The sequence below is a fragment of the Carcharhinus amblyrhynchos genome, chromosome 23 (genome assembly GCF_965287045.1).
Source record: "Carcharhinus amblyrhynchos chromosome 23, sCarAmb.v2.hapA, whole genome shotgun sequence".
Taxonomy (NCBI): Eukaryota; Metazoa; Chordata; class Chondrichthyes; order Carcharhiniformes; family Carcharhinidae; genus Carcharhinus; species Carcharhinus amblyrhynchos.
In genome coordinates, this window is record NC_137346.1 from 22977419 (window position 1) to 23004698 (window position 27280).

Below are 27280 nucleotides of genomic sequence, written 5' to 3' on the forward strand. Positions count from 1 at the left end.
GTCAACCTCATGACTTTTAACAAAAAAGAATACTCCTTCATGTAGCTTGTGGAAAAATCATCCTTTGTTTTTTCAGGGATCAAACCACATTCTGATAATTACTTACCATTAATCGTTATGGTTCATTAATTGTGGGAGCCTTTAGGTTTTCACTCCATCAATCCTAATGGCAGTCCTCCAGCCAATTGACAAGACAACTGTGTACCAAATGATCAATCATGACACCTTGTAGGCAGAATAATTGCAGTTCAATTTTAGCTGGTGGAAAGAAGTGGAAGAATGGGTTAATGAGTATCAGCAAAATTGCCATATTATCACCCACAGGGCCATCTCATTCTCTGCCCTCACAGAAGTGAAGAAAGATTTTGCCCCCGAATTCAAGGCAGTACCTGGTGATACACATAATTTATGAAAAGGGGAAATTTAACTCTATCAGAAAGTAAAAGTTTTTGCATCATCCACCATCCAAACTCAACATTAAACTCATTAAATTCACTCTATCATCATTGTGACGTTGAGAGAAGAGTGTGGATTGATTGGAAACATGGATGAAACACCGATGAACTCCAACATGTCAGCAAACAAAACCATTACCAAGACTGGTGAGGAAACCGTCCTTGTAAAGAGGTCTGACTATGAGATGGCATGGTCCTCAGCTACTTCCATCTTGTTTAGTGAGTGGTACCAAACTAAAACTGATGATGATATTCAAGCACAAAGCTCCCCTCAAAGAGAAATTTCAGAGAGGCATTGCCATCCATGTTCAGAAGACAGGCTGCATGGATGTACATGGATGCAAGAAATAGATCAAAGAATTGTGGAATTTTACACAAGGAAAAGAGTTTGTTCATCCGGAACGTGTTCAAATCCACCTTGTCGATGATATAAATCCATAATGTGAGATCTATCAGCACTAATGTGAGGTGGCACATTGGTTAGCACTGCTGCCTCACCGCACCAGGGACTCTGGCTCAATTCCACCCTCAGGTCACTGTCTGTGTGGAGTCTGCATGTTCTCCCCGTGTCTGCGTGGGTTTCCTCTGGGTACTCTGGTTTCGTCTCCAGTCCAAAGATGTGCGGATTGGGTTGATTGGTCATACTAAATTGACCCCAGTGTTAGGGCATTAACATGGAAAATATGTGGGGTTACATGAATAGAGCTTCGGTGGGATTGTGCTGGGTGCAGACTCAATGAGCCGAATGGCCTCCTTCTGCACTAGAGGGATTCTATGATGTGGTAGTTACTCCGAGTGGTCTTCAGAGTTCAGCCCACGGATGTGTGCATAAATAAACTTTTCAGTATTTGAAAGATGTGGAACGATTGGATGTTGTAAGGTGAAAAGAGATTCACTAAAGGCAGAAATGTGCAAACACCCTCATGAGCAACAATATGCCAATGGATAACAGGTAGTTGGTCTCAGTATTGCCAAAATGTCATTTCTAAAAGGTGGAATATCAAATGTGCATGATGACATAGTGACTGATTACTTGTAGAAAGATGATGCTGAAGTTACCGGTACGACTGCTGATGAAGGATGAAGAACCTTCTAGTAACATTGCTTCAGTAACGATTGGCACAGATGTTATAAAACCAGGTCATTGGGACAAATTATTCAAGTTTAGATCAAAGCGTTTTTGAAGGATTTCAAAGTGAAGTACGATAATTAATTCATTCTGGCATATATTTCTATGGAATTGGATGACAGTGAATACAGTTTTGAATGTTGCAAAACAAAGGTTGCGGACCACACAAAGATTGGTAGATTGTGGATAGTGATAAGGACCATGAGAGGATACAGCAGGTTATAGATTAGTTGGAGACCTGGGCAGAGAGATGGCAGATGGGGTTTAATCCAGACAAAGGTGAGGTAATGCATTTTGGAATGTCTAATACAAATAGAAAATATGCAGTAAATGGCAGAATCCTTAAGAGTAATGATAGACAAAGGGATCTGGGTGTACAAGTTACACAGGTCAGTGAAAGTAGCAATGCATGTGGAGAAGGTAGTCAAGAAGGCATATGGCATGCTTGCCTTCATCAGCTGCGGTATTGAGTTTAAAAATAGGCAAGTCATGTTGCAGCTTTATAGAACCTTAGTTAGGCTGCACTTAGAATATAGTGTTCAATTCTGGTCACCACATTAGATGTGGAGGTTTTGGAGAGGGTACAGAGACGTTTTGCTAGGATGTTGCCGGGTATGGAGGACAATTAGCTGTGAGGAGAGGTTGGAGAAACTTGGTTTGTTCTCATTGGAATGATGGAGGTTGATGGGGTGACCTGATGGAGGTCTATAAGATTATGAGGGGCATGGACAGAATGGATAGTCAGATGCTTTTCCAAGGGTGGAAGGGTCAATTACTAGGGGGCATAGCTTTAAGATGCAAGGGGCAAAGTTTAAAGGAGATGTACGAGGCAAGTTTTTTAAACAGAGGGTGGTGGGTGCCTGGAACTTGCTGCCGGGGAGTTGTGGAAGCAGGTACGATAGTGACTTTTAAGGGGCACCTGGACAAATACACGAATAGGATGGGAACAGAGAGATGTGCCCCCTGGCAGAGTGGGGGGTTTTAATTCAGTCAGGCAGCATGGTCGGTACAGGCTTGGAGAGCCAAAGGGCCTGTTCCTCTGCTGTAATTTTCTTTGTTCTTTGTTATTTAAATGTTCGCGCACTAATATGATTTCTTTAGTGTTATTCATTTTTCTGCTTATTCTATTGCAAGGGGTCTTTTTGAGTCCAAATCAAGCACACAATTTCTGAAAGACATTATCCATGTAAAAACTGACCGAGAAAATTTGGTCTCAAAAATGGCACTTTTAATGAATAAATAGCTATTAGTTACAGCAGTCTGAACATTTTTAGCCCTTCTTTAAAACTGCTGAATGCATTCTAATGCAAGGATATCAGAAGAGTGATACCTCCTTTTGCCTCAGTTACAGAATTTTACTCTGTGTATTGGATGCGACATGTGAGATATGATGGAGCCTGCAGGCCCTTGCGAAGCCTCCACTCCAGCTCTTGGACTGAACCCAATTTGATCTTAGTTGGAAGCCATCCATCCATGCTTCAGTAATGATTGACACGGTTAAATGATTTGTCTCCCTGATGCACTTCAATTTCTCCGACTTGATTCCATTCCAACAGCTCTTACCCAAGCCTGCTCCTGCTAAGGCTGCACTAGGAGACCTGCTCCTCCCCCAAGCCTGCTTCAGCTGCTTCCCCCCTTCCCTCCCGCCCCCTGCCTCTGGCCCCATTAAGTCACTGCCTCCCTTTATCCCTTTCAACTGCTACTATGTAACTTGATTTATGCCAAGTTTAGTAAAGTAATCCATTAATAATTCACCATGTACCCCCAAAGAGAATTTGATCGTGCACCAATGTTTATTCTTAGGCTGGTGTATTCCAGTGCACTGGTGGTTCCTTGCATGCAATGCCACTAGTGACATCTGTGCTAACAGCTTACAGCACTCTCACCAAGCCAGTTGTTTGGGAGGGTGACATGGTGGCACAGTGGTTAGTACTGCTGCATCACAGCACCAGGGACTAGAGTTCGATTCTAGCCTCCAGTGATTGTCTATGTGGAGTTTGAACATTCTCCCCGTGTCTGCATGGGGTTCCTCTGAGCGCTGTGGTTTCCTCCCAGAGTCCAGTAATGTGTAGGTTAGATTGATTGACCATGCTAAGTTGACTGTCGGGAGATTAACAATAAGAACATAAGAAATAGGAGCAGGAGTAGGCCGTCTAGCCCTTCGAGCCTGCCCCGCCATTCGACAAGATCATGGCTGATCTGAAGTGGATTAGTTCCACTTTCCTGCTTTCTCCCCATAACCCTTAATTCCCTTGTCTATCAGAAACCTATCCACCCGTGACTTAAATATATTCAGCAAGGTAGCCTCCACCACTTCAATGGGCAGAGAATTCCAGAGATTCACCGCCCTTTGAGTGAAGAAGTTCCTCCTCAACTCCATTCTAAACTGCCCCAATATGTGGGTAAATATGTGGGTTACAGAGATAGAGCCTGGCTGGGATTAATGTTAGTGCAGGCTCAATGGGCCAATTGGCCTTATTCTCCACTGTAGGAATTCTGTGATGCTAAGGACAAAGCCAATGGCCTGCTGCTGGATTTTTTTTTACCCTCACAGCTGAAACAGAAATAGTTTTAAAATTGCTGCGCATTAGTTCTTGCTGATAGCCGAACAACAAAATTGGGTGGAAATCTTATCACCCGACTTTTTAAAACCGGGGTCGGAACCATTTTCGGGTTCATTTTTAGGAGCCATCCCACCTACAAAATATTACTGGAGGGTGGGTTATGTGGGTGGCTGAACCAAGGGGAACATCTGAGGTTCTGGGCAGCCAACAGCCCCATAAAGAAAGGTGGATACTGTCAAGCTGGAGGGAGACTGTAATAGTGCCTCAGGGTGGGTACTTGCAAGAGAATATAGCCACAACTACCGTGTTCAATTCTGGCCTCGGGTTACTGTCTGTGTGGAGTTTGCACATTCTCCCTGTGCCTGTGTGGGTTTCCTCCAGGTGCTCCGGTTTCCTCCCACTGTCCAAAGATGTGTGGGTTAAGTGGATTGGCCACGCTAAATCGCCCCTTAGTGTCAGAGGGTAAGGCAAGGTAAATATCTAGAGTTATAGGGATAGGGCCGGGATTGGATTGTTGTTGGATGCTGGTTTGATGGCTGGATGGCCTCCTTCTGCACTATTGGGATTCTATGTTTCTATGACTTCAATTCTTAGTTGAGGGCAGGCATTGCTTGGGAAAGTGGGGGAGACCAAGAGATGGGACAATTGTTTCAAAATTGAATACTGCTTCTAAGATCCAAGTTGAAAGCTGATGTCATAGAGGTTTACAGCATGGAAACAGGCCCTTCAGCCTAACAGCTCCATGCTGCCCTCTTTTTTTAAACCCCAAAGCTCGTCCCAATTGCCCGCATTTGGCTCATTTCCCTCTATACCCATCTTACCCATGTAACTGTCAAAATGCTTTTTAAAATACAAAATTGTACCTGCCTCTACTACTACCTCTGGCTGCTTGTTCCAGACACTCACCACTCTGTGTGAAAAAATTGCCCCTCTGGACTAAGAGATTTTCACAGTAACTTCATTGCAATGTTAAACCAATGGCCTCTCGTTTTAGACTCCCCTCTCTTTGGGAAAAGATATTGACTATCTAGCTGATCTATGCCTCTCATTATTTTATAGACCTCTATAAGATCACCACTCAGCCTTCCACACTGCAGAGGAAAAAGTCCCAATCTTTCCAGCCTCTCCTTATAACTTAACCGTCAAGTTCCGGTAGCATTCTAGTAAATCTTTTCTGCACTCTTTCTAGTTTAATAATATCCTTTCTATAATAGGGTGACCAGAACTGTACACAGCATTCCAACTGTGATCTTATCAATGTCTTGTACAACTTCAACAAGACGTCCCAACTCCTGTATTCAATACAAACAACAGATCTCTATATTGAAATGGCTCTTAGCAAAGTAACTAATAACATTCTCTGTGACTGGGAGCACGCGAAACTATACTTCCACATATCTTCTCAAACTATTTCCAGCTCTCAACATACCTGACCACACCATCCTCCTCCAAGCCTCTCTTCTGTCAGCCAGTTGGGTAGAACTGCACTTTCCTTGATTAATTCTTATCTATCAATTTCTAGCAGAGAATCACCAGTGCTCCCGTCTCTTATTCATTATTGTTACCTCTGGAGTTTCCCAAGGATTTAGCTCCTTCCATGTTCTCAATTAGGAGGTCTTGTGGCGCAGTGGGTAGTGTCCTTACCTCTGAGCCAGAAGCTCATGGCTCGAGTCTCACCCCAGGGCTTGGCCAAGGGAGGTTGACTGTATAATGCGGTCAAACAGGGTGTCTGTCAGCCTGCAAATTCTGCCAAACATACCTGTGGCTGGTGGTAAGAGTGGGAGAGAGTCCTGGTCAGTCTTGCTTGATGTGGAGTGATGCCCCTCAAGCTATAAGCCCCGGCAAAATTCTAGTGATATGTTCCAGGAATCGGTAGCTATGGAAACAGACAAATCTGCCTTAGTGCATCACTCGGTGTAGGAAGAGAAATGGAATGTACTCATTTACAGGCTACACCTTGGCAAAATAATCCATAAACATCAGTTTCCACATGTGCACCGTGGCCGCAATTTTACTACCTTATCCGCCTTGGAATCGGGGCGGGCGAAGCTTGCAGAACGGAATTTCCTGTTAGCCTCAGTTGGGATTTTAAGAGCCTCGCCCGATCGAGGCTGGAAAATCCTGCTTTGTCTCTGTCTTATCACCATCCCTCTTGACCCCTCGCTGTCTCACGCTGGCTGCCCAGTATCCGATATTGAATGAGCAGAACATACCTCCAAGTGAATATTGGGGAGACTAGAGTCATTATCTTTGGATCCCACCACACATCGCTGTTCCACCGCCACCAAATCCTTCCCTATCCCTGATTATTATCTGAAGTTGAGCCAACCCCTAAACTTGTTTTCAATCCCTCCATTCCTTAGCCACCCTGCCCTCTCTTTGAGATTTCTATGACACTTCAATTCTAGTCTCTTGTCCGTTGCTGATTTTCTGCTACCCCACCATTGCTGGCCTTGCTTACAGCTGTCTAAATCCAATGTTCTGGAATTTCTGCCCTAAACCTCTCTAACTCTCAACTGCTTGAAGATATAAAACCCATCGCTCTGCCAAAGCAGAGGAGTTCCCTGGCCTCCCCGCAGCATGTTTCCTGTGACGGAAGGCGGTATGCTGATCATCGGTTCCGGGATCTTTTGGTACCATCGCTGTCGATGGGATTTCCCATTGATTGCACCCCATGCCATTGGGGAACACACAGTTGGAGAGGGGGTGGTGCACCATTGGCAGGACCAGAAGAATCGGCTGGCGTGCACAGCCAGAGAAATGTGGCTTAAAACTCTGGTCTCCTGTGCTGATATTTCCTCCTGTGGCTCAGTGTCACACATGTTTATATTCGAACTTCTGTTAAACTCCTTGTGAGTCCTTTGCTGATGTGTTATATAAATGCAATTTGTTATTGTTTAACTTATGGTGGAAAATCAGCACAAACCTTTCACCCTCACCACCACCAAGAAACCATATATTCTGTTGTTTGTATTATTTCCCCAAGCTTTTCCTAATTTCCCATCAAAGTTTTGTTTATTTATTAATGTTGCAAGCAGGCTTACATTAACACTGCAATGAAGTTACTGTGAAAATCCCAATCCGGCGCCCATTCAGGTACACTGAGGGCAAATTTAGCATGGCCAAGGCATCTTACCAGCACGTCTTTTGGAAGGAAACCGGATCATCCAGAGGAAATCCATGCAGATACAGGGAGAATATCTGTCTGAATCTGCACAATGACCCAAGCCGGGAATCGAACCCGGGTCCCTGACGTTGTGAGGAAGCAGTGCTAACTACTGTGCTGCCCAGGAAGTCAGAAGAACTCCTGCAGAAATTGCTGTTTTGTTTTAGTTTAACAGTGTCCTTACATATGTGTCACTTCGAGCAGTGCAAGAAAAGTGCTCTGCTTTGTAGAATTTCAAACACAATGCAGTGGGGGGCAGTGTGCTGGGGTATTTGCATCCAGAATACATTTCCAGTCTGACTGTGCCACTCAGACAGAGACGCAAACAAAGTTTTGCGTGTTTCCCGATAAAACATGAACGAGAGGGAAGATTAGTGGATGAATTGCTCTTAGTGCCTTTGCATCACCTAGCAACTGGTCATAATGTACAAGAGGACTTAGAACAGGCTGCCTACTTGGAATTATCCTGGACAATGCCGTGTTTAAAGGCATTTTACAGGTTCTGCCCTTAATTTGTAGTTTTCACTTGATTTGATCATTTTAAACCCAAAACGCGTGCTGTACAATTTTATTTAAAAATTGCCAAATTTGAGTTACTGGGGCCCTTGAAACCCTGTGCAACACATCTTTGATGGAAACATCTGAAAGAATAGATGAAAGAGATAATATTGACTCTTTCAAAGCAGAGAGAGGTTCAGTGAATTTCATGTCCAACCTCTATTTAGATTGCGTCCAAAATGAGATTGCAGCCTTGAAGATGTGTATTTCTCTCCTTTTACTGAAACTGACATGCATATATTCCTCTTGTGTCACTGTCACTGTGGAGGAGAAACTTTTCTTCAGCTGTCATGTAAAATGAGCAATAATGAATCAACATCTGGTTCTACGCTCTGCCTAATAAATTTAGAGGTAATATAGGTGCGGTGTGTAATGGGCTATTGGTTAGCACTACTGCTTCACAGCGCCACAGATTCAAGTTCGATTTCTGGCTCGGGTCACTGTCTGTGCGGAGGCTGCACGTTCTCCCTGTGTCTACGTGGGTACCCTCAGGGTGCTCTGATTTCCTCTCACTGTGTAAAAGATGTGTTGGTTAGGTGCATTGGCCATGCTGAACTCTCCCGCAGTGCACCCTAACAGATGCCGGAGTGTGGCAGGGATTTTTGCAGTAGCTTCACTGCAGTGTTAATGTAAGCCTACTTGTGACGCCTATAAAATAAGCTTAAACTTTTGTGCCTGTTTGTGCTTCTGTTCCTGACAAATTTCGCCCCTTTTCTCTAACCCAGCATTTTCACAGCTTTAATTTTGTGTCTTTAAAACTGAGCTGATATCCATAGAAATACTATTACGTAGCAGCACTAACAAGAAATGTGCGCAGGAGATGTGGTCCTGCTGTTCCACCGTTCTGCTGGTTTCTGTGGCAAAGCAGTAACACAGGTTAAACATGCTATGGAAGTTACAGAAGTAGGAAAGGCAAGCAAGGCAGATTCAGGAAGGAAGGTATCTTTTACAGAAGATGGCCCTGCACAATCTACACTCGGGAATCCTACCTATGGACTTTACCAGATCTATATTCCAGGCACATCCACCCATCCCCGCAAAGAAAAAAATTCAAAGGGCACAGAATTTAAATAACAGAGTGCCATCAGTCTCCTGACACATGCTGCGTCTTCGTCCTAAAAATCGTATCCGAAATAATGAGAAGGAAATTGGATGAGGAGTTAAGAGGGACAGTTCTTTAGAAGTGGGAATTGGGACTCACGGAGGAATACTTAACTTCTGAATGATCTGTGAGCAGCATAAGAATGAGCAGAAAGAGTATCCATGCTTTGCAGATGATGAGAAAGTGTTTGACAAGGTGAAACAGGAAAGATGGAACAGTGTTCAGCAAAGAGTCAGAGTTAATGGAAAGACCTAAGGTTTATCATAAGCCTTAACTGGGGACAAGAAGTAAAGTAAGAGTTAGTAATAAGCTGCATAAACCAGCCCCAATAGCAGCTTCGGGGAGGGTGCTGGGTCCAACCCCTGTACGGAAGTCCTAGGCTCCCTTACGTTTTGAAAACATTAAAACAAAATTGCAAAGATTTCTATGGGGTTCCGTGTTAGGGTCTTGGCCTGGTCCCCCAGCTTGGGCTTACTTTTGCCATTGTACGACCTAGTACACTGGTCTCATCAGGAATATCATCACCAATCCTAAACCATGTCACCCTTTAGGAATAGTGTGCAGATTTTCTGTGACCCTCCCCTTGTTGTTTGGAGTGGTGGTGGACAGACATTCTGGTAGATTGTAATCTGTACTCATTGTTGCCTGGAGTCCAGTTTTGTGTGTTTGCTTGCATCTGCAGCACCCAGGATTCTCCTTTCTCGGGTGAGTCGTCAATCCTTTTTCATTCCAATCCTTTGTCCAAGGATTTGTAGATCTTTCAGGTCTGCACTCTTCTTCTCTTGAATTAGAGGTGGATGTCCACCCACAGTATTTAAACTGTGTTTCATAGCATTAATTCAATGTTTCAGTAATTATTTTCTATTTTATTAACTTTGTTCTTTCTCTCCATTTCTTGAATTATATTTTGCTTTGCTCTTCCTTCTTATGAACTGTAGGAACATTGGATCTGTAGACTATTTTGAAATATCTTAACTTCCCATAATTGTGGTACTTGGCTCCCCCTGCTGGACACTTGTGTAGGGGTATTCCCACCACATTGAGAGCATCACAAGATGGTCATTTGTGCACACTTTCCAAATTTTCACAGGTTCTTGCTTTACTGCGCTTTCTCTTTTTGTGTCCGATATCTTGATTGGCTTTCCTAATTTTTTCCCCAAGGGACATTTTTTGAGTCACCCGGACAACTGTTCTGTTTACTTTCCTAAGCTCGGTTTGTTACACTATCTGAGAGTTAACTCTTCCCTCGTTTAGAAATGATCTGATAGGGTTTTCATCTAAGACACCAACAGCTATATGATTATGTAGTAATTCATCTCTGAGAATCTCACAGTCCCAATTCTCTGTGATTCTGCATAGGTCATTTATTAATGAGTGTATTGATTCACCCAGTTTTTGCCTCTTATTAAATTCCTCTTGTTCAATGATCACATTCTTTTGAACAATGAATATCAAATTGAAGGACTTCCACATATGAGCATGAAACTTCAGCATTGTTATGTCTTGCAATAACATTGTCTGCCATGGCTCCTACTGAATAGAATAAAGCACTGATCTGACCTTCCCAGTTCCTCTTATACAAACCTGAGGCTGTTCTGTATCTGGAGATTCACTTTCTCCAATTGTCCCAGTGTTGATTTAGTCAGGAGTCTTTAACGCTCTGAGATGGTTCTGGAAGTGGCGATGCAGAATTCATGCTTTCCTTAAGCTTTGGGTCTGCTGCTGCTCCAGTAGTTTGGCTGGTAGATTGTGATCTGTACTCATTGTTGCCTGGAATCCAGCTTTCTGAGTTTGCTTGCATCTGCAGCACCCAGGATTCTCCATTCTCGGGTGAGTAATCAATCCTTTTCTTCTAGTCCTTTTTCCAAGGATTTGTAGATCTTTCAGGTCTGCAGTCTTTTTCTGTTGGAGTTTTTCTCGATCTTTATGCCTTGTCCACTGACATCATAGCTGCCACCATATTTCAGATGGTGCATATGAGCAGTCAACCATGGTGACAGCTCCCACCATGCTGCATCTTGGATTTGGGATCTAGATGGGATTCCTTTAGGGTTTACCTGTTACCTGAGAATGTTACCATTGACTATTATTCATCAAAAACATTCTTGTGTGTTTGCAGATCTTTGTACATCACAGTACACAGTATCAGTTATACTTTTGTTTCCTTCCAGATCTCAGTTTCTTAGTCATGTGACATTGCAGCATAGTTATGTTAGCATCAAGGGTGGCATAGTGGTTAGCACTACTACCCCACAGAGCCAGGGACTTGGGTTCAATTCCAGCCTCCGGTGACTGTCTGTGTGGAGTTTGCATCTTCCCCCCGTGCCTGCGTGGGTTTCCTCTGGGTGCTCCAGTTTTTTCCCACACTCCAAAAGGTGTGCAGGTTAGGTGGATTAGCCATGCTAAATTGCCCTTTAGTGTCCCAAGATGTGTTGGTTAGGGGGATTAGCAGGGTAAATACTTGGGGTTATGGGGAACAGGTTTGGGTGGGGTTTTCCCTCAGCGTCAGGAGGATTACGTGGGGTTACAAAGGTAGGGCCCTAGGCTGGATTGTTGTCAGTGCAGACTTGGTGGGCCACATGGCCTCCTTCTGCACTGTTGGGATTCTGTGATTCCAAGTGCCCTTCATAAAATCATAGAATCATTATAGTGCAGAAGGAGGCCATTTAGTCCATTGACCCTGCACTGACAACACCCCACCCAGCCTTATCCCTGTGTTTACCCTAGTTGATCCCTCAACACTAAAAAGCAATTTGGCATGGCCAGTGAACCAAACACGCGCATTTTTGGATTGTGGGAGGAAACTGGAGAACCTGGAGGAAATCTATGCAGAGACGGAGAATGTGCAGTCTCTATACAGACAGTCACCCGAGGCTGAAATTGAACCCAGGTCCCTACTGCTAACTACTGTGCCACCGTGCCACCCATGATGTTGCCCTTGATGTCAACCCTTCACCCTACAATGTTTGGGGTTGTTGCTGGCTGGTCAAGCTGACAAAACTTAGATCAAGGGGCATACTGTGACGAGATAAAGTGAGGGATTGAGAAGTATAACATTAAGGTTGGATACAATCCGTCTCTTTGACTGTACAGTGTACACCAGGTCACCAGTTTGTGGTTAGTCTGGAAAAATCAAATGATGAGAAAGATGTGTCGTGGATAGCATTACATGTGTGCATTACTACAGTAAATTTACATGGATGTAAAATGTCAGCTTTGTGTTTTGTTGTGATAGAGTGACGGAAGGCCGAGAAATTGCAAAACTATAGTTCAGTAAAAGGCTTAAGAACATGTTGGAAGAGTAAAACATAAGCTTATAATGGTCAGCGTAAAAAGTTAAGATTTAAAAAACAAGAAATGATTATTGGTCTAACCCTTGCCATTGTACTTTTCAATTCCTTCTCTTTCCAAGTACACTTGCAATTGATTTTCGACCTGTTCATACAACGATCTCCCTGGTTACTATTCCAAAACTCAGTGTGGTTCTTATACTCAGCTACCTATTACTTTCAACTCCATGATTTAAATTCTTCACCACAGAGACCAATCTCTGACCTTTAAGAATAGATTGTGATCTTGAAGTTACTCGCTGCTGTTTATTATTGTTTACAATGTGTATATTTTATGTGCCATTTTGGACCACTTACGAACCACCAGTGATGTGCAGCTAATATTGCTTCTTAAAATTTAATTAAGTCAGACATCCTTATTAAAACCTGTCATGACTGATGAGAGGACAGTGCGCACAGAGTTATTGAACAGTAATTTAAAGGACATCACACTGTCCGAGACAATATAATTACAAGTGAATTGTAAAGGCACCAGTATCTCCTTACATGTATGTCTGAGTTCCAGTTTCATATTCCTTCTTTAAAGTTAATCAGGTTTACCATTTATTGGTGAAGTTACATTCCAACATACAAATTAGGAGTAGGAGTAGACCATTCGGCCCCTCAAACCTGCTCTGCTCAACAAGATCAAAGGTGATCTGATCGTAACTTCAACTCCCCATTTTGCCTCCCTTTGATAAGCATACATTCTTGACTAATGCAAGAGCCAGTCTACCTTCGTCTTAAAAATATTAAATGACTCTGCTTCCACCACTCTCCAGGGAAGATAGTTCCAAAGACTCATGACCCTCTGAGAGCAAACATTTCTTCAAATCTCCACCGTAAGTTGTGAAGGGGACATAAGGAGGCCATGAAGGGATACATAATCGGTTAAGTGAGTGGGCAAAAATCTGGCAAGTGGAGCATAGTGTGCAACAATATGAGATTGTCCATTGCGGAAGGAAGACTTGAAGAGCAGCATATTGTCTAAATGTGGGGAGACTGCAGAGCTGTGAGATGCCCGTTGTTAAGATGACCATGGGGGAATCATCAATAGATCTCCCCACAGAATTTGTGGAATATGAGCTGCCTTATTGAATGAGGGGAGGCTGCCCCAATGGGAAGCGGTCAAGGGGGGTTTTTAAACCTGTCATTCTACCCAGACTACTGTTGTAGATTCCAAGGTGAAGACCATCTGATTGTAAGCCAGAGGCACAGACCTTTCCTTTGGTGTGCAATAAAAGGTGTTGTAACTGGCAGTTGGCTGAATTACCACACAGGTGGATCAGGGCGCATGATTTGCAAACATTCATATGCAGGTAAAGCAAATAATTAGGAAAGCTAATAGAATGTTATAATTTATTATGGGAGGGAATTGAATGCAAGAATAAGAAGGTTATGCTTCAGTTAAACAGTGCGCTAACATGACCACATCTGGAGTATTCTATACAATATTGTTCTCCTTATTTAATTAAGATGTAAATGTGTTGGACGCAGTTCAGAGAAAGTTCTTTAGACTAATATCTGAAATGGACAGGCTGTCTAATGAGGAAAAGGCTGACAGGCTTGGCTTGTATCCAATGGAGTTTAGTTTAGAAGAGTAAAGGGCAACTTGATTGAAAGCTTTAAGATTCTGAAGGGTTTTGACATGGTGGATGTGGATGTGGAGAGGACATTTCCTCTCTTATCGGAGAAACTAGAACTAGGGTTCGCAGTTTAAAAATAAGGGATCATTTACTTAAGACAAGGATGCCTGTATAGCGTGCAAGAAACAATACTTTTCCCTGCATGCTAATACATGTGGCAATAATAAATCAAATTAAATCAAAGGATGAGGAGAATATTTTTTCTCTGAGGCTCATGAGTCTTTGGAACTCTCTTTGTCAAAATGCAATGGAAGTAGAGTTAGATAGATTCTCGACAGGCAAAGGGGTGAAAGGTTTGTGAGCGTAGGTCAGACTGTCAAATGGAGGTTACGATCAGATCAGCCTTGACCTCATTAAATAATGGAGCAAGCTTGAGGGGTCGAATGACCTACTCTTATTCCTAATTCATTTGTTCATATGTACTTTCAAATCAGTTGAGTGAACCTTCTCTGAACTGCTTCTAACTCAATTATATCCATTCTTAAATAAAAGGCTAACCAATACCCTATAGAAGTGTAGCAAAACATCCTGACTTTTATATCCTGATCTCCTTGCAATAAATGACAATATTCCACTTTCCGTCCTGTAACTTGCTGAACTTGGATGTTAACTTTTTGTGATTCGTGTACCAAGAAACCCAATCTCTCTGTATCACAGAATTTTGCAATCATGGTCTATTTAAATAATATGCTGTTTTTTTAATTCTTCCTGCCCTAGTGAACAAGTTCATATTTTCCGGCATTACATGTTACCTGCCAAACTTTCGCCTGTTAACTTAATCTACCTATGCCCCCTTCCGGCCTCCTAATGTCCACTTCACAACTTACTTTCTTACCTCGCTTTGTATCATCAGCAAATTTAGTAAACATACACTTGGTCTGTCCATCCAAGTCAAGGTTTTACTTTGTAAATAGTGCCCCAGAGGCCCGCCACAGCTTACATCTTGCCACACTGAAAGTGATCAATTTCTGCCTATTCTGTTTCATAGGATCATAGAATCCTACAGTGCAGTAGGAGGACATTCGACCCATTGAGTCTGCACCAACCACAATCCCGCACAGACCCTATCCCCATAACGCCATGCTAGTCTCCTGTCACTAGGAAGGCAATTTAGAAAGGACAATCCTTCTAACCCACATATCTTTGGAGTATGGGAGGAAACCGGGGCACCCAGAGGAAACCCATGCAGACACTGAGAAAACGTTCAAACTCTACACAGTCACCCAAGCCGGGAGTCAAACCTGGGTCCCTGGCGCTGTGAGGCAGTAGTGCTAGCCACCATGCCACCCTGTTAGCTAACCCACCCTCTATCCAGGCCAATGTGTTAACCCCTAAACCATGAACTCTTATTTTGCACAGTAACCTTTGATGTGGCATCTTGCCAAATGTCTATTGGAAATCTAAAGACAGCACATCCACAGAATCCCCTTTATCCACATGTCTTTGGTTTGGTATGGGAGTATTATTTCTTGAGATAAAAGGGCTGCAGTGACATAACCAATATTAAGACAATGGGCTGGGTTTTATGCTTTTCGTCTGGTGGGTTTGAAGGTGGGGGAGGGGTCTCATAGATTCCAGCAGATTGTCTCCCTGCCCCCTAACCACAGACCCACTCCCATAACCTGTCTGAAATTCTGTGGGGGTAGTGAAGACATTAGGCCCTTTACCCTATTGAAATCCTCAAGCAGCCAATTAATGACCAATTAAGAGCCATATCAAACCCATGCTGCAATTTTCCCCACAGCAGGGGGGGCCCCATGCCAAGCGGGTAGCCTGGCAATGAGGGCTGGTGATTGGCAAAGGTGGGATCCCCCATATGCAAGCCCCCTGTGCCCATTGGAGGAAACCCCACCATTAGATTCATATCCTTTTTTCCTTTATCCTCCTCCACCCAAATTTGCAAGCCTGCCAAGCACCTCCCCCTCCCCTTCCAGCTTAATCCCTTAAAGAGGGGTGCGGCTAGCCTGACCCCGGTGAAAGCCCCTCCCCCCACTAACATTGTCTGGCTTCTGCAACAATATGCCTGTAGCCCCAGCAGCGGCCACCGCTCCTTCCTGGCGCTGCTGAGCGACCATGGGACAACAGAGCTGCAGGATGTTTGACTGGCATGCAACTCTTCAAGATGGGAATTCCTCATGAGATAAGAACAGAAGCCTTGCAGAAAAGCAATTGATTCTCATCCCAATATTAAATCACTGAGGGGCAGCCGGCATTCTGGAGGGCTGGCTCGCCACTGAATGTTTGGCTGGGACTGTAGCATCCTGCAACAAGTGTTTATTTTTAATACAGGAACAGGCCCTTCAGCCCACAATGTTGTGCCGAATATGACGTCAAGTTAAACTAATCCTTCCTGTCTGCCCTTAATCCATATCCTTGCATATTCATGTACTTATCTAAAAGCCCCTTAAACACTCCTATCGTATTTGCCTGCACAACCATCCCTGGCAGCATTTTCCATAAACCTACCACTCCCTGTGCAAAGAAGTTGCTCCTCGCATCTCTTTTGAACTTTCGTCCTCTCACCTTAAGTGTATGCCAAGGTTGTAGTATGAAGGTCAAGTTCAAGATTAATTTTGGGGCCTTGATGTACTCAATGGCACAAATCTTGGTGCTTTCTCTCACTTGCTGGCAGTTCTAAAGATGTAGCTATGTCTAAGATTTTTTGTCAGTTTTTGTGAAATGAATTTCATATTACATTTCATGTGCCTCATATGTAAGTTAACTACTCTATATTAGGTATGTCAATTGCTTCAATTATTTAATGTCCCTCTGTTAACAGAGAAATTATATCAAATGCATTCTCTCGGCAAGCCCCATTTGTAATTATTAATGTTCTGATGAGGCTACAAAATGTTTCTTTTTTTTAAAACGCGGCTACCATCCAATCATTTCCCTTTTATCGTATTTTTTCTCTTTGCCATTCGATTTCTCATGCCTTCTCAAAGTCACTCTTCCTGAATGCTAAATTCTCTCACTTTAGTCTTCACTCTGCTCTGTTTTATGGCTTCTGACTTACAGCTTCTCCCTTTAGTATTTCCCTTTAACTGGTGCCAAGATTGACTTCCTGTCTGTCCTTATTCACCTCAATTATTAATATTTATTGCGCCTTTCTCCTTCTTCAAAAAATTTAACTCTTGACTCTCCATGCCTTCCTCTAAGTGTCTTCCTGTGCTTTTTTTTCTTGGTTGTATTTTAAAATAAAGCCATCAATATCAAGATAATATCAATTCCATTTTCCTAAGACTGTGCAGCATTCATTGATGAACAAGGGGGAATTAAAGGTTCTCGGGGTGTAGGCAGGAATGTGGGGTTGAAACTGTAGTTGGGTCTAATTGAATGGCCGAACAGGCTCGAGGGGCTGAGAGGTCTGTTCCTGCTCCTAATTCGCACGTACATTTTTTTTATTCATTCATAGGACATGGGCGTCGCTGGCTGGCCAGCATTTATTGCCCATCCGTAGTTGCCGGAGAGTAGTTGAGAGTCAACCACATTGCTGTGATTCTGGAGTCACACGTAGGCCAGACCAAGTAAGAATGGCAGATTTCCTTCCCTAAAGAACATTAATGAATGAGGTGGGCTTTTCCGACAATCAACAATGATTTTATGGTCAACAGTAGATTCTTTATTCCTGATATCATTTATTGAATTCAAATTCCACCATCTGCTGTGGTGGGATTTAAATCCGGGACCCAAAACATGAGTTGAGTTTCTGGATTAATATTCTAGTGATAATACCACAAAGTCTTCGCCACTCCTATGAAATGGTCTAACAAGCCATTCTGTTCAAGGACAATTAGAACAGGGCAATAAATGCTGGCCCAGCTAGCGACACCCATATCCCCTGAATGAATAAAAAGAAACTAGTTCTGCTTACATTGGTCTGCTAATATTGGCATGGAGTGCCCATTCATGAACTAATGGAGCTGGCAATTTCTTCAATTCAAAGAGGATTTCCATCCTCCAACTGACATTCGTTTGCAGGACTTCTGCAGTTGAACCAAAAAAAAGGGGACTCCATGCTTTGTAGATGACTTCAATGACACCTTCAGAAAAATCACATGTTTTAACGACACTGCAGATGAGACCTGCCCTAGATTTTAAACTTCTACAGTCCTTCCAGTCTTGCCACAGATGACTTCGCACTCTGCAGTGGTGACAGTGCTGAGGAGACTGGCACGCACAATCCTGGCACGACAGCCGGGATCAGTGTCCAAGGGCCATGGAGCTTAAAAATAAATTTTAATTCCACACATCAGTTCAGCCTGCCTATGCTAATTGATGAAAGAAATCGTACTTGATTCAGCTACTCAAAATGTCTCTTACCATATGCTATCACTGGAGTCTCTGGCCTCACATAAATTGGCTCCGACTAATGTGTTTTGCGTGTAACTGCGAGAAGTATTCTGAAATGAACCAGAGGGCACAACTATTTAAAGTGAAATTTAACATTCATAGAAGGGTGGGTTCGGAAGACAGGCTATCTTAAGGAATAATTGGAATATGTAACATGATCTTAGCATTTGTATATGCACAACTTGATGTTTGCTGCTTACACCCCTGTCAGTGATTTGCCAACTAGGGCAGGCCATGTATAAAAGCAAGGGTTGGCTGTGTTTTCTAGCTGAATCTCCCATTCTCTGCTATAGTGTTCTCTGCACTCTTGTATTCTCTGCATATTAATGTGTTGGGTTCTTCAAATCAGAGGTTGGTGAGGATGGTGGGCAAAGGGGAGCTTTTGTACTGAGCAAGCCAGATTTTAAATGTGGTGGCGAATGATTTCTATTGGATTTTGTATTAATTTACCATCAAAAAATTCAACTAGCCGAACTTCAGTCTTGGGGTTAGGGTTCTATTTTGAAACAACGACAGATGCATGTCACCTTTAATATAGGAACCGTGTCACCTTTAACATAGAAAAAGAACACCCCAAGGTGCTTTGCATCTATAATGATTGTCTCTTTAAGGGAAAAGCAGCAGAGTAAGGGGTCAGCTGGCTTGGGTGACCGATTGGGACTCAGAGTGGGGAATCCCCCCAGGGGTGGGAGTTCTCCCCGGGTGATGTATTTTAGAATTAGCTGCAAACGCGCTGCTGCTGAAGAACACTGCAAATCAATAAATTTTTTTTCACTACTGAATTCTCTGAAAAGTGCAACATTACAGCGGCATTGTAACAAGACGGAAAGATGTATTATTCCATCATGCAATGGTGACCTTATTCCATTGTCTGTACGCAATTGTCAATTCCAGTGGATACCACTGTTGTGACTATCTGGACGTGTATTGTTTCTATGGTGTTTTTCATGTTCCAACTTATGTTTAGACCCTTGTGATATCATCCCTAAATCACTTTGACTCCAACCGTGTTATTTTATTTCCAAAAACTGTGCAGCAGAATTGCACCCTACCATTGAAATATTTGCACAAAATGCTGACTGCTGCACTCAACAGCTAGAATGGTAGACACATTCATTGGTGATAGATTTACTGGACTAATTGACATTCACTGCTGCAAATTAAAAGCTTCTTGATTGCTTTTTAATTATCTTTAATAAGCCTTTAACTCATACTAATTTGGTAAATGGTATAACAATTTGTCATTTTGCCCTGTTGACATTTAAAACGCATCGTACAAATTAGGTTCAGATGAAAGGTGCACTTCAAGAGAGCAACTGCACAGCATTAACCTCCTTTGGAGAGGAATCCACTCTTCTGCCCACAAATTAACATTGCCAATGCCTTTTGTCACCATAGTCTGAAGGAAACCCGGCAGGGAAGAAACTGAGCCTTTGTAGTCGCTGGTTCTTTCATTCAGAATTGCTTTTCAAATAATAATGCAAGCGCCAAAAAGAAATACATGTTTCATTGTTATAATATCAATGTTGACAGTGGAAATAAAACTTGATTGACTTTTAATGCTGACTATTTTGGGTGAAACACTAACATGCTTATTATCTGAACACTCCCATTTCAAAGGCAAAAATGATTTTAGGTTTTGTAATTTCTGTGTGAAGAGTAATCATTATTTGCAGTTCAATGTTTGATTATGGTCAGGGAGGTCATTCATCAATCAACATGATTGGAAAAGCATTGAGGGATGTTGTGAGCTAGATTGCCTCACACAGAACATATTCAAATATAGGTCACCCCAAGGCATGCCTGCTTCTGGCCATAATGCTATTAAGGTGAATAACTTGTGCATTAATGTACCTTGCTCTTCATGGGGAGGTGGTGGGGTGGTGGTTGGAGAGAATAGAATCAGAATTGAACAGAATATTATTAAAGCACTTTAAAGTTGGTGAGTACTTTAATATTTTGTTCAGTTATCCTGTGTTGCACAATATTCATTTTTATTATTTATTCATGGGATGTTGACATTGCTGGACCGACCAACATTAATTGTCCATCCCTAATTGCTCTTGAGAAAATGGTGGTAAACCTTCTTGAACCACTGCAGTCCCTGTGTTGTAGGTACACCCACAATGCTGTTAGGGAGATAACTCCAAGAACTTGACCCAGTGATAGTGAAGGAACAGCAATATGGTTCTAAGTCAAGGTGGTGTGTGTCTTGGAGGGGAACTTCAAGGTGGTGGTGTTCTCATGCATCCCATGTCCTGCTGGGTGATAGAGGTCAGGGGTTTTGGAATGGGATGCTAAAGGAGCTTTGGTGAGTGTGTGTAGTGCGTTCTGTGGATGGTACACACTGCTGCCACTGTGTGTTGGTGCTGGAAGGAGTGAATGGTGAAGGTAGCGAATGGGTTGCCAATCAAATAAGTTGCTGTTCCCTAAGTGGTGTCCAGATTCTTGCGTGTTGTTGGAAGTGCACTCATCCAGGCAAGTGGAGCGTGTTCCATCACACACCTGACATGTGCCTTGTAGATGGGGAATGAGTTTTGTGGAGTCAGAAGCTGCGTTACTCGCTGTAGAATTCTCAGCATCTGACCCACTCTTGTAGCCACAGTAATTATATTCCAGACTATTGCTGTCTCTGGTCAATGGTAATGCCCAGGATGTTGATGATAGGTGATTCCACAATGGTAATGCTGTGACTATGAAGTTGGTTAAATCCTCTCTTGTTGGATATGGTCATTACCTGGCACTTGAATGGCACGAATGTTACCTGCAACTTAGCAGCCCAAGTCTAGATATTGTCCAAGTCTTGCAGCATTTGTAGACAGACTGGTTCAGTACCTGAGGAGTCGTGAATGGTATACTCATAAAATTACACGATATATTACACTATATTATTCCAAGTTATTTTTCAGTTATTTATTTTGATGTCCGTGAACGCATTTGTTACGAGAATCAAAATGCAGTATTTCATGACTTGTGTTCCTTTGTAAGTGCCTCCTGTAGGGAATAAACTTCATTTCCAGTCAGCACTCAGAATTCTAAAGTATGAATGTTTGAATCTGTGTCTCAGTACACATTCTGGCCCTCTTCTCCCATATCCCCACTTTGCACTAATTTTCAAAACAATGGTCTATGAACATGTTCAGGATGTATTCTAAATATTTCTGCTGTACTTGAGCATAGTCTGTATTGTAATTGCAGCTTTTAGATAATTACTGTTTTCTGTCTTTGGGGACATTTCTCAAGGTGCCAACTTCAGAAAAGAAGATATAAATGACATCCTTATTCTTGCAGTAAATCCAGATCATTATTAAGAAGCAGCAATATTTTCATAAAGTAGCTCATTAGCATTTAGGTGATTAAGCTCCATGCATATCAATTGAAAATATAATTGAAATGGCGCAAACTTCCAGATTACGTACAAACACAGAAAATAGAAACAGGAGCAGGCTATTCATTATGATCATGGCTGATCAAACAACTCAGTAATTCAGATCAGGTCATCTTACTATTGCTTAGGAAGGTTCCAGAGTAGAACCCTTCCTCAGAAGATGATAACATTTTACTTCTTTAAGAAAACATGGAGGAATAAGAACCACAGGATTGCTAATTATTTACAATTCTAATTATTTATAATTTTTAACAACAAGAAAAAAAATTTATCGAACATGAAATATTTGATTATAATACAATACTCTTTTACTCCTCCTTTAGCTTCACAAATGTACACAGTTTTCAAAAATAACACCCCTCTGTGAAGCCAAATGACTGATGCCACTCAACCGATCTTCTGTGGATTTCTTCCCACAATCCCCTGAGATGATGGACACATGGGTGTTTCCAAACTCCATTCCCAAGAAGACACGCTTTAAAATCTTCTTTCAAACAATGCTTTCCATTAGCTGTTTGTGTCAGGAATCCACTCCAGGTTTTTCAACTATCTAGTCAAACAAAGCTCTATCTCTATTGTTTTAACAAGGAACCTGTTCCAGGTTTTCCATCCCCCCCCTTTCAGGCTTCCTTTATCTTAAATCCGTTGATACAAACTCTGAGATCCAATCGCCAATTTCCACAATTATTGCAAACAATGTCTCATAAACTGTAGCAAAAGTTCAGAAACCTTAGAACTACTTCAGATACCTTCCTGACCTTTCATGAACCAAAATCTATTCAGCTTAATCTGTGGCTTTACTAAACAGTATCCTGCTCTTGTTTCAGTTTCCTCTGTTCCTCTTTTTCAGACTTCATATAAACTTCTCTTAATTTTTCTAGTTTCCTTAACTAGCTGTACTTCAAGTTTCCAGTACTGGTTTTCTTAACCACTACTCTGTGGTATGTTTTTTCTTCCAGCAAAGCTGAGAGAAATGTTCCCTTTCGAAGTCTCCAATAACCAATTGCTATATTCATTTAAAACACAATCAAGATAGGCCTTACTACCCTCAAAGTGCCTCTGGTTGCTAAGCAACCTTTTTTCATTACTTCCAGCTTATTTACTTTTCATACCATAACATTTTCTAAGCACGATAAAAGCGCAGTATGAACTGACTAAACTCCCACTCATACAAGCACCTTTGTCTCACACAAGTCAACTGGATTTTCACTCTTCTTACACAGAACTAATAAATTAAACCCAATTAAGTCCATAGCTTATTTTAATATTCAACAATACAAATATTGTTAAGACCACCCCTGACACGCTTGAGAAATTTGTCAAAATGGAATGATGTGGATGTACTTTATACAGGTATTGGAGAATCAATTTTAGATTCAGAAACCCAAAGCTAAAGGCTAGATTCAGTTGTAGTTAATATTAATAAAGGAATCTTTAATTAGTGGAAATGGGCTGAAGCTTGCTGTGAAAGTGAGAGTGAGGCCAACAGCACCTGCCTTTATTGAAGTGTAAGTCGGCCAATAACCTTTGGCAGCCACGCAACCACAGTTAAACACACAGGAAGTTTCTGTCTGAGTTGTCTTACTGCTCTAAAGGTCTTCCAAAAACCACATCTTGCCATCTGATGCACTGTGTTAACGCAATGAATGCTATGAAATTGCTGTACTTATAATTAAAGGTGGAACTTGCCACAAAATGTCAGGGTTTACCTCTTCCAGGGTAACACCCTTTAGATGATGTAGTTGGTATTAATGACTGTTGAACAGCTTCCCTGATACTTTTTTCCATAGGTGTGGAGTCTTACTCTTTCAGGTTTCAGTTATTGCTGGAGCTTTTCAAAAGTAAAAATGTACTTTTTTTTAACTCTTTCCTTTCGTATCTCTTCATCCCATCTTTTTTTTCCCCAGCTTATTACTTGGCTTTGACATTGTATTAAAACTTCTTTGTACACGGTGGCACAGTGTTTTTGCACAGTGTCTCACAGCGCCGAGGACCCAGGTCCAATTCTGGCCTTGGGTCAATGTCTGTGTGGAGTTTGCACAGTCTCCCCATGTCTGTGTGGGTTTCCTCTGGGTGCTGCAGTTTCCTCCCATGCACCAAAGATGTGCAAGTTAGGTGGATTGTCCCTTAATATTGCAAGATGTGTAGGTTAGGGGAGGTTAGCAAGGTAAATATATGGGGTTATGGAATAGGGCGGGGGTGAGCTGGGTAGGATGCTCTGTCAGAGAGTCGGTGCAGACTAAATGGGCCAAATGGCCTCCTCTGTACTCTTGGGATTCAATGATCTGATGTAAACTTCCTGGTTAAGCTACTCTCCGCCTCATTAATAATTTTTCAACCTGATTGGTTAAGAAGACAAGTAGGATCCAAATCCCATGCAGAAGCTGCTGCTCCAAAGTATCGCAAGATATCGCAAGTTCCAATGCAAATGCTTCATCTGCAAGTGTATGTGTAATGAAACCAATTGTTTGTACTATGAACAAAATCCAAAGTATTGACAATAAAGGCAATATGTATAGTTTGATATAGTCATTACCTACAGCACAACAACTTCCATATTCACCAGAAATGAACAATATTTTTGAACAATTCAGAGAAATTGACAGCATTAACTGAGTCACTAAAATCTGGCTGAAAACTGAACCGTTTTTAAATATTGCTGAGAAAAGACATATGCTGTCAAATCTTTAATCTTCCACTTATCAGGATAGATGCTATTGTAAAGAGAACAACAATGTGTGTGGCATGAATGATATTGCTAATTGTTTGGCAAGAAGAAATCTGGTTTGTAGAGGAGTTGCCATGGAGAATGCAGGGAACAGTCAACTGCCAAGCTTCTACCAATCAGAATTTCGTTTCAAGCTTACGTTGTTATTGTAAAATATGTGCTGTTGCTTGGAAATGATAATCCATAGAAATCCCAAGCAGTGATACAACACTGTGTATTGTGAGATGTAGAACTTATGATTGCACTGTTATGTTTTACAGCCACGCACATCGGATGTTTCAGAGATGAATCCAAGGAGAAGGCTTTGAAAGGAGCAGTGTTCTATGACTTTCGAAAAATGACTGTTTCACAGTGTCAAGACAGTTGTGCTGAAAGGTAAGGGAAAATCCCAACAGTGTCCCAACTGAATTTTATATTCATTTTACAGCCTCATCTGGCACTTCTAGACCATAAGACCATAAGACATAGGAGCAGAATTAGGCCACTTGGCACCGAGTCTGCTCCGCCATTCAATCATAGCTGATATTTTTCTCATTCTCCTGCTTTTTCCCTATAACACCTGATCCCCTTATTAATCAAGAACCTATCAATCTCTGTCTTAAAAGACACTCAATGTTCTACATTTCTTCCTTGTTCCGATTCCCCTGTGAATATAATTTGAGCCCCATTCAGGGTGATTTTGCGTTTGTTGGAGAATTAAGTTTTCTTAAAAGATTTTTAGATCCCCTTTGTTCCTCTCAAAATTCAGAGGTGAGAACTTTGACAACCATGGCAAGGATTTTAAGTTACAAAAACCCCTACACTTAATGTTATTGTCATAGAGGTTTACAGCGTGGAAACAGGCCCTTTGTCCGTGCCACCCAGTTTTTACCACTAAGCTAGTTCCAATTGCCCCCATTTGGCCCCTATACCTCTATAGCCATCTTACCCATCTGAATGTCTAAATGCTTTTTAAAAGACAAATTTGTACCAGCCACTACAACAGCCTCTGGCAGTTTGTCCCAGACACTCACCACCCTCTGAGTGAAAAAAATTACCCCTCTGCACCCTTTTGTATCACTCCCCTCTCACCTTAAACCTGAAAGTTGTGGGAAATGATCCCATCACCTTCAGCTTGGGAATTAAGCACCTGGGCACATCAAATTTGTTGGATTTTATGTAAAGTGTCAAATGATTAGAAAATTTACTTGCTGAAAGAACATGAGAAATGAGATACAGTAGGCCATTCAGCCCTTCAAGCTTGCCAATCGATAAGACCATGGCTGATGAGATCCAAGTCTTTTTGTTTCAAATCCTGTTTCTTGTTTTGTGACCTGACAGCAGAATTGTTTCCACAGAGGTTACCTGTATGCTGGTCTGGAATATGGTGCAGAGTGTTACTGTGGAAATCGGGTCACTTCAACCAATGCAAGGCAAGAGGATTGCAACATGGAGTGTAAAGGGGAGAAGCACACAGTCTGTGGTGGAGTGAACAGACTGTCAGTGTACAAAGTAGAAGATCTCCGACCAAGCAACAAACGATGTATGTCTCTTTCTTGGAAATATTTAAAAGACTATCATACAACAGTGATTGAAACTTTTCATTAATTGTGCACCAAACATATGCGATAATTACAGTAAAGATTCCTCTGCACACAACGTTGGTGGCATGGTGGCACAATGGTTAGCACTGCTGCCTCACTGTGCCAGGGACCCGGGTTCAATTCCAGGTTCAAACTGTGTAGAGTCTGCACGTTCTCCCTGTGTCTGCGTGGGTTTCCTTTGGGTTCTCCTTTTCCCTCCTGCAGTCCAAAAAGACATGCTGGTTAGGGGCATTGGCCATGCTGAATTCTCCCTCAGTGTATCCAAACAGGTGCCGTAGTGTGGCAATTAGTGGATTTTCACAGTAACTTCATTGCAGTGTTAATGTAAGTCTACTTGTGACACTAATAAATAAACTTTACAAACTTTAAACGATATAGCATTCACTTCAACCAATTTATCCAAGTTCATTAAGGACTATGGGGTGCAAATTTTAGCTCTGTAGGATTCCTGGGTTTGAGAGTTGGGGGTTGATGAAAAGATTGGTGGGGGGGGGATCCCTCCAAAGACCTCCAGTGTCCCCTACACCAAATGCATGTTGTGAAGGACCACAATGCAGAATCCAGTATGCCAGGAGCAAGCAAATTAGGTAGATTGTGATGATCTTCTGAACTTTACACTGGTTTGTCATCCAAACTGCCCTCTTCCTCACCGATCCTGTCAATGCCCTCTCTTAAATATACAGAGCTGAAATTGTGTTCCAATACATGGGACAGATACCCTTCCCCCAAATCAACATGCCATTTTCATCTTAAATGCTTCTGACTTCTATATTAGTGGAAAATCTGTGCTGGTGGAGGATTTGGCAGAAGTTATTTTAGTCTAAAGTGTTAGCCAAGTCAATAATTCCAAACATAGTTCCTTCCAAGCAACTGAGGGTATGTGGTCATGTGCCCCCTCACCCCATCTCCACCCCACCCCCTGATTTTTTTCGTCCTTCCTTGACCTGCAAGGGAAGTGGGCAAGTGTCTGTCAGTGTGGAAAAATGTGATAATTTTTCCTTTAATGTGCTATGGGCATCACTGGCAAGGTCAGCATTTGTTCCTAATTTCCTTGCCCTTGAACTGAGTTGCTTGCTAGGTGTCAACCACACAGTGGTGAGTGTGGAGTCACACATAGAGTCATAGAATCCTACAGTGCAGAAGGAGGCCATTTGGCCCATTGAGTCTGCACTGACCACAATTGCACCCAGGTCCTATCTCCATAACCCCACTTATTTACCTAGTTAGTCCCCCTGACATTAAGGAGCTATTTAGCATGGCAAATCAACCTAACATAGAC

The 27280-nt window shown here is 42.2% G+C and overlaps 1 protein-coding gene across 1 annotated transcript in view; it reads left to right on the forward strand.

Annotated features, from left to right (window-relative positions):
- LOC145357277 (sialate:O-sulfotransferase 1-like) overlaps window positions 1–27280 on the forward strand; it is an 86469-nt gene that overhangs the window by 4645 nt on the left and 54544 nt on the right. The window contains exons 2-3 of the mRNA XM_080210489.1: window positions 24679–24793; window positions 25756–25940. Coding sequence (XP_080066615.1) covers window positions 24679–24793; window positions 25756–25940 — 300 coding nt within the window. The remainder of the gene's footprint in view (window positions 1–24678; window positions 24794–25755; window positions 25941–27280) is intronic.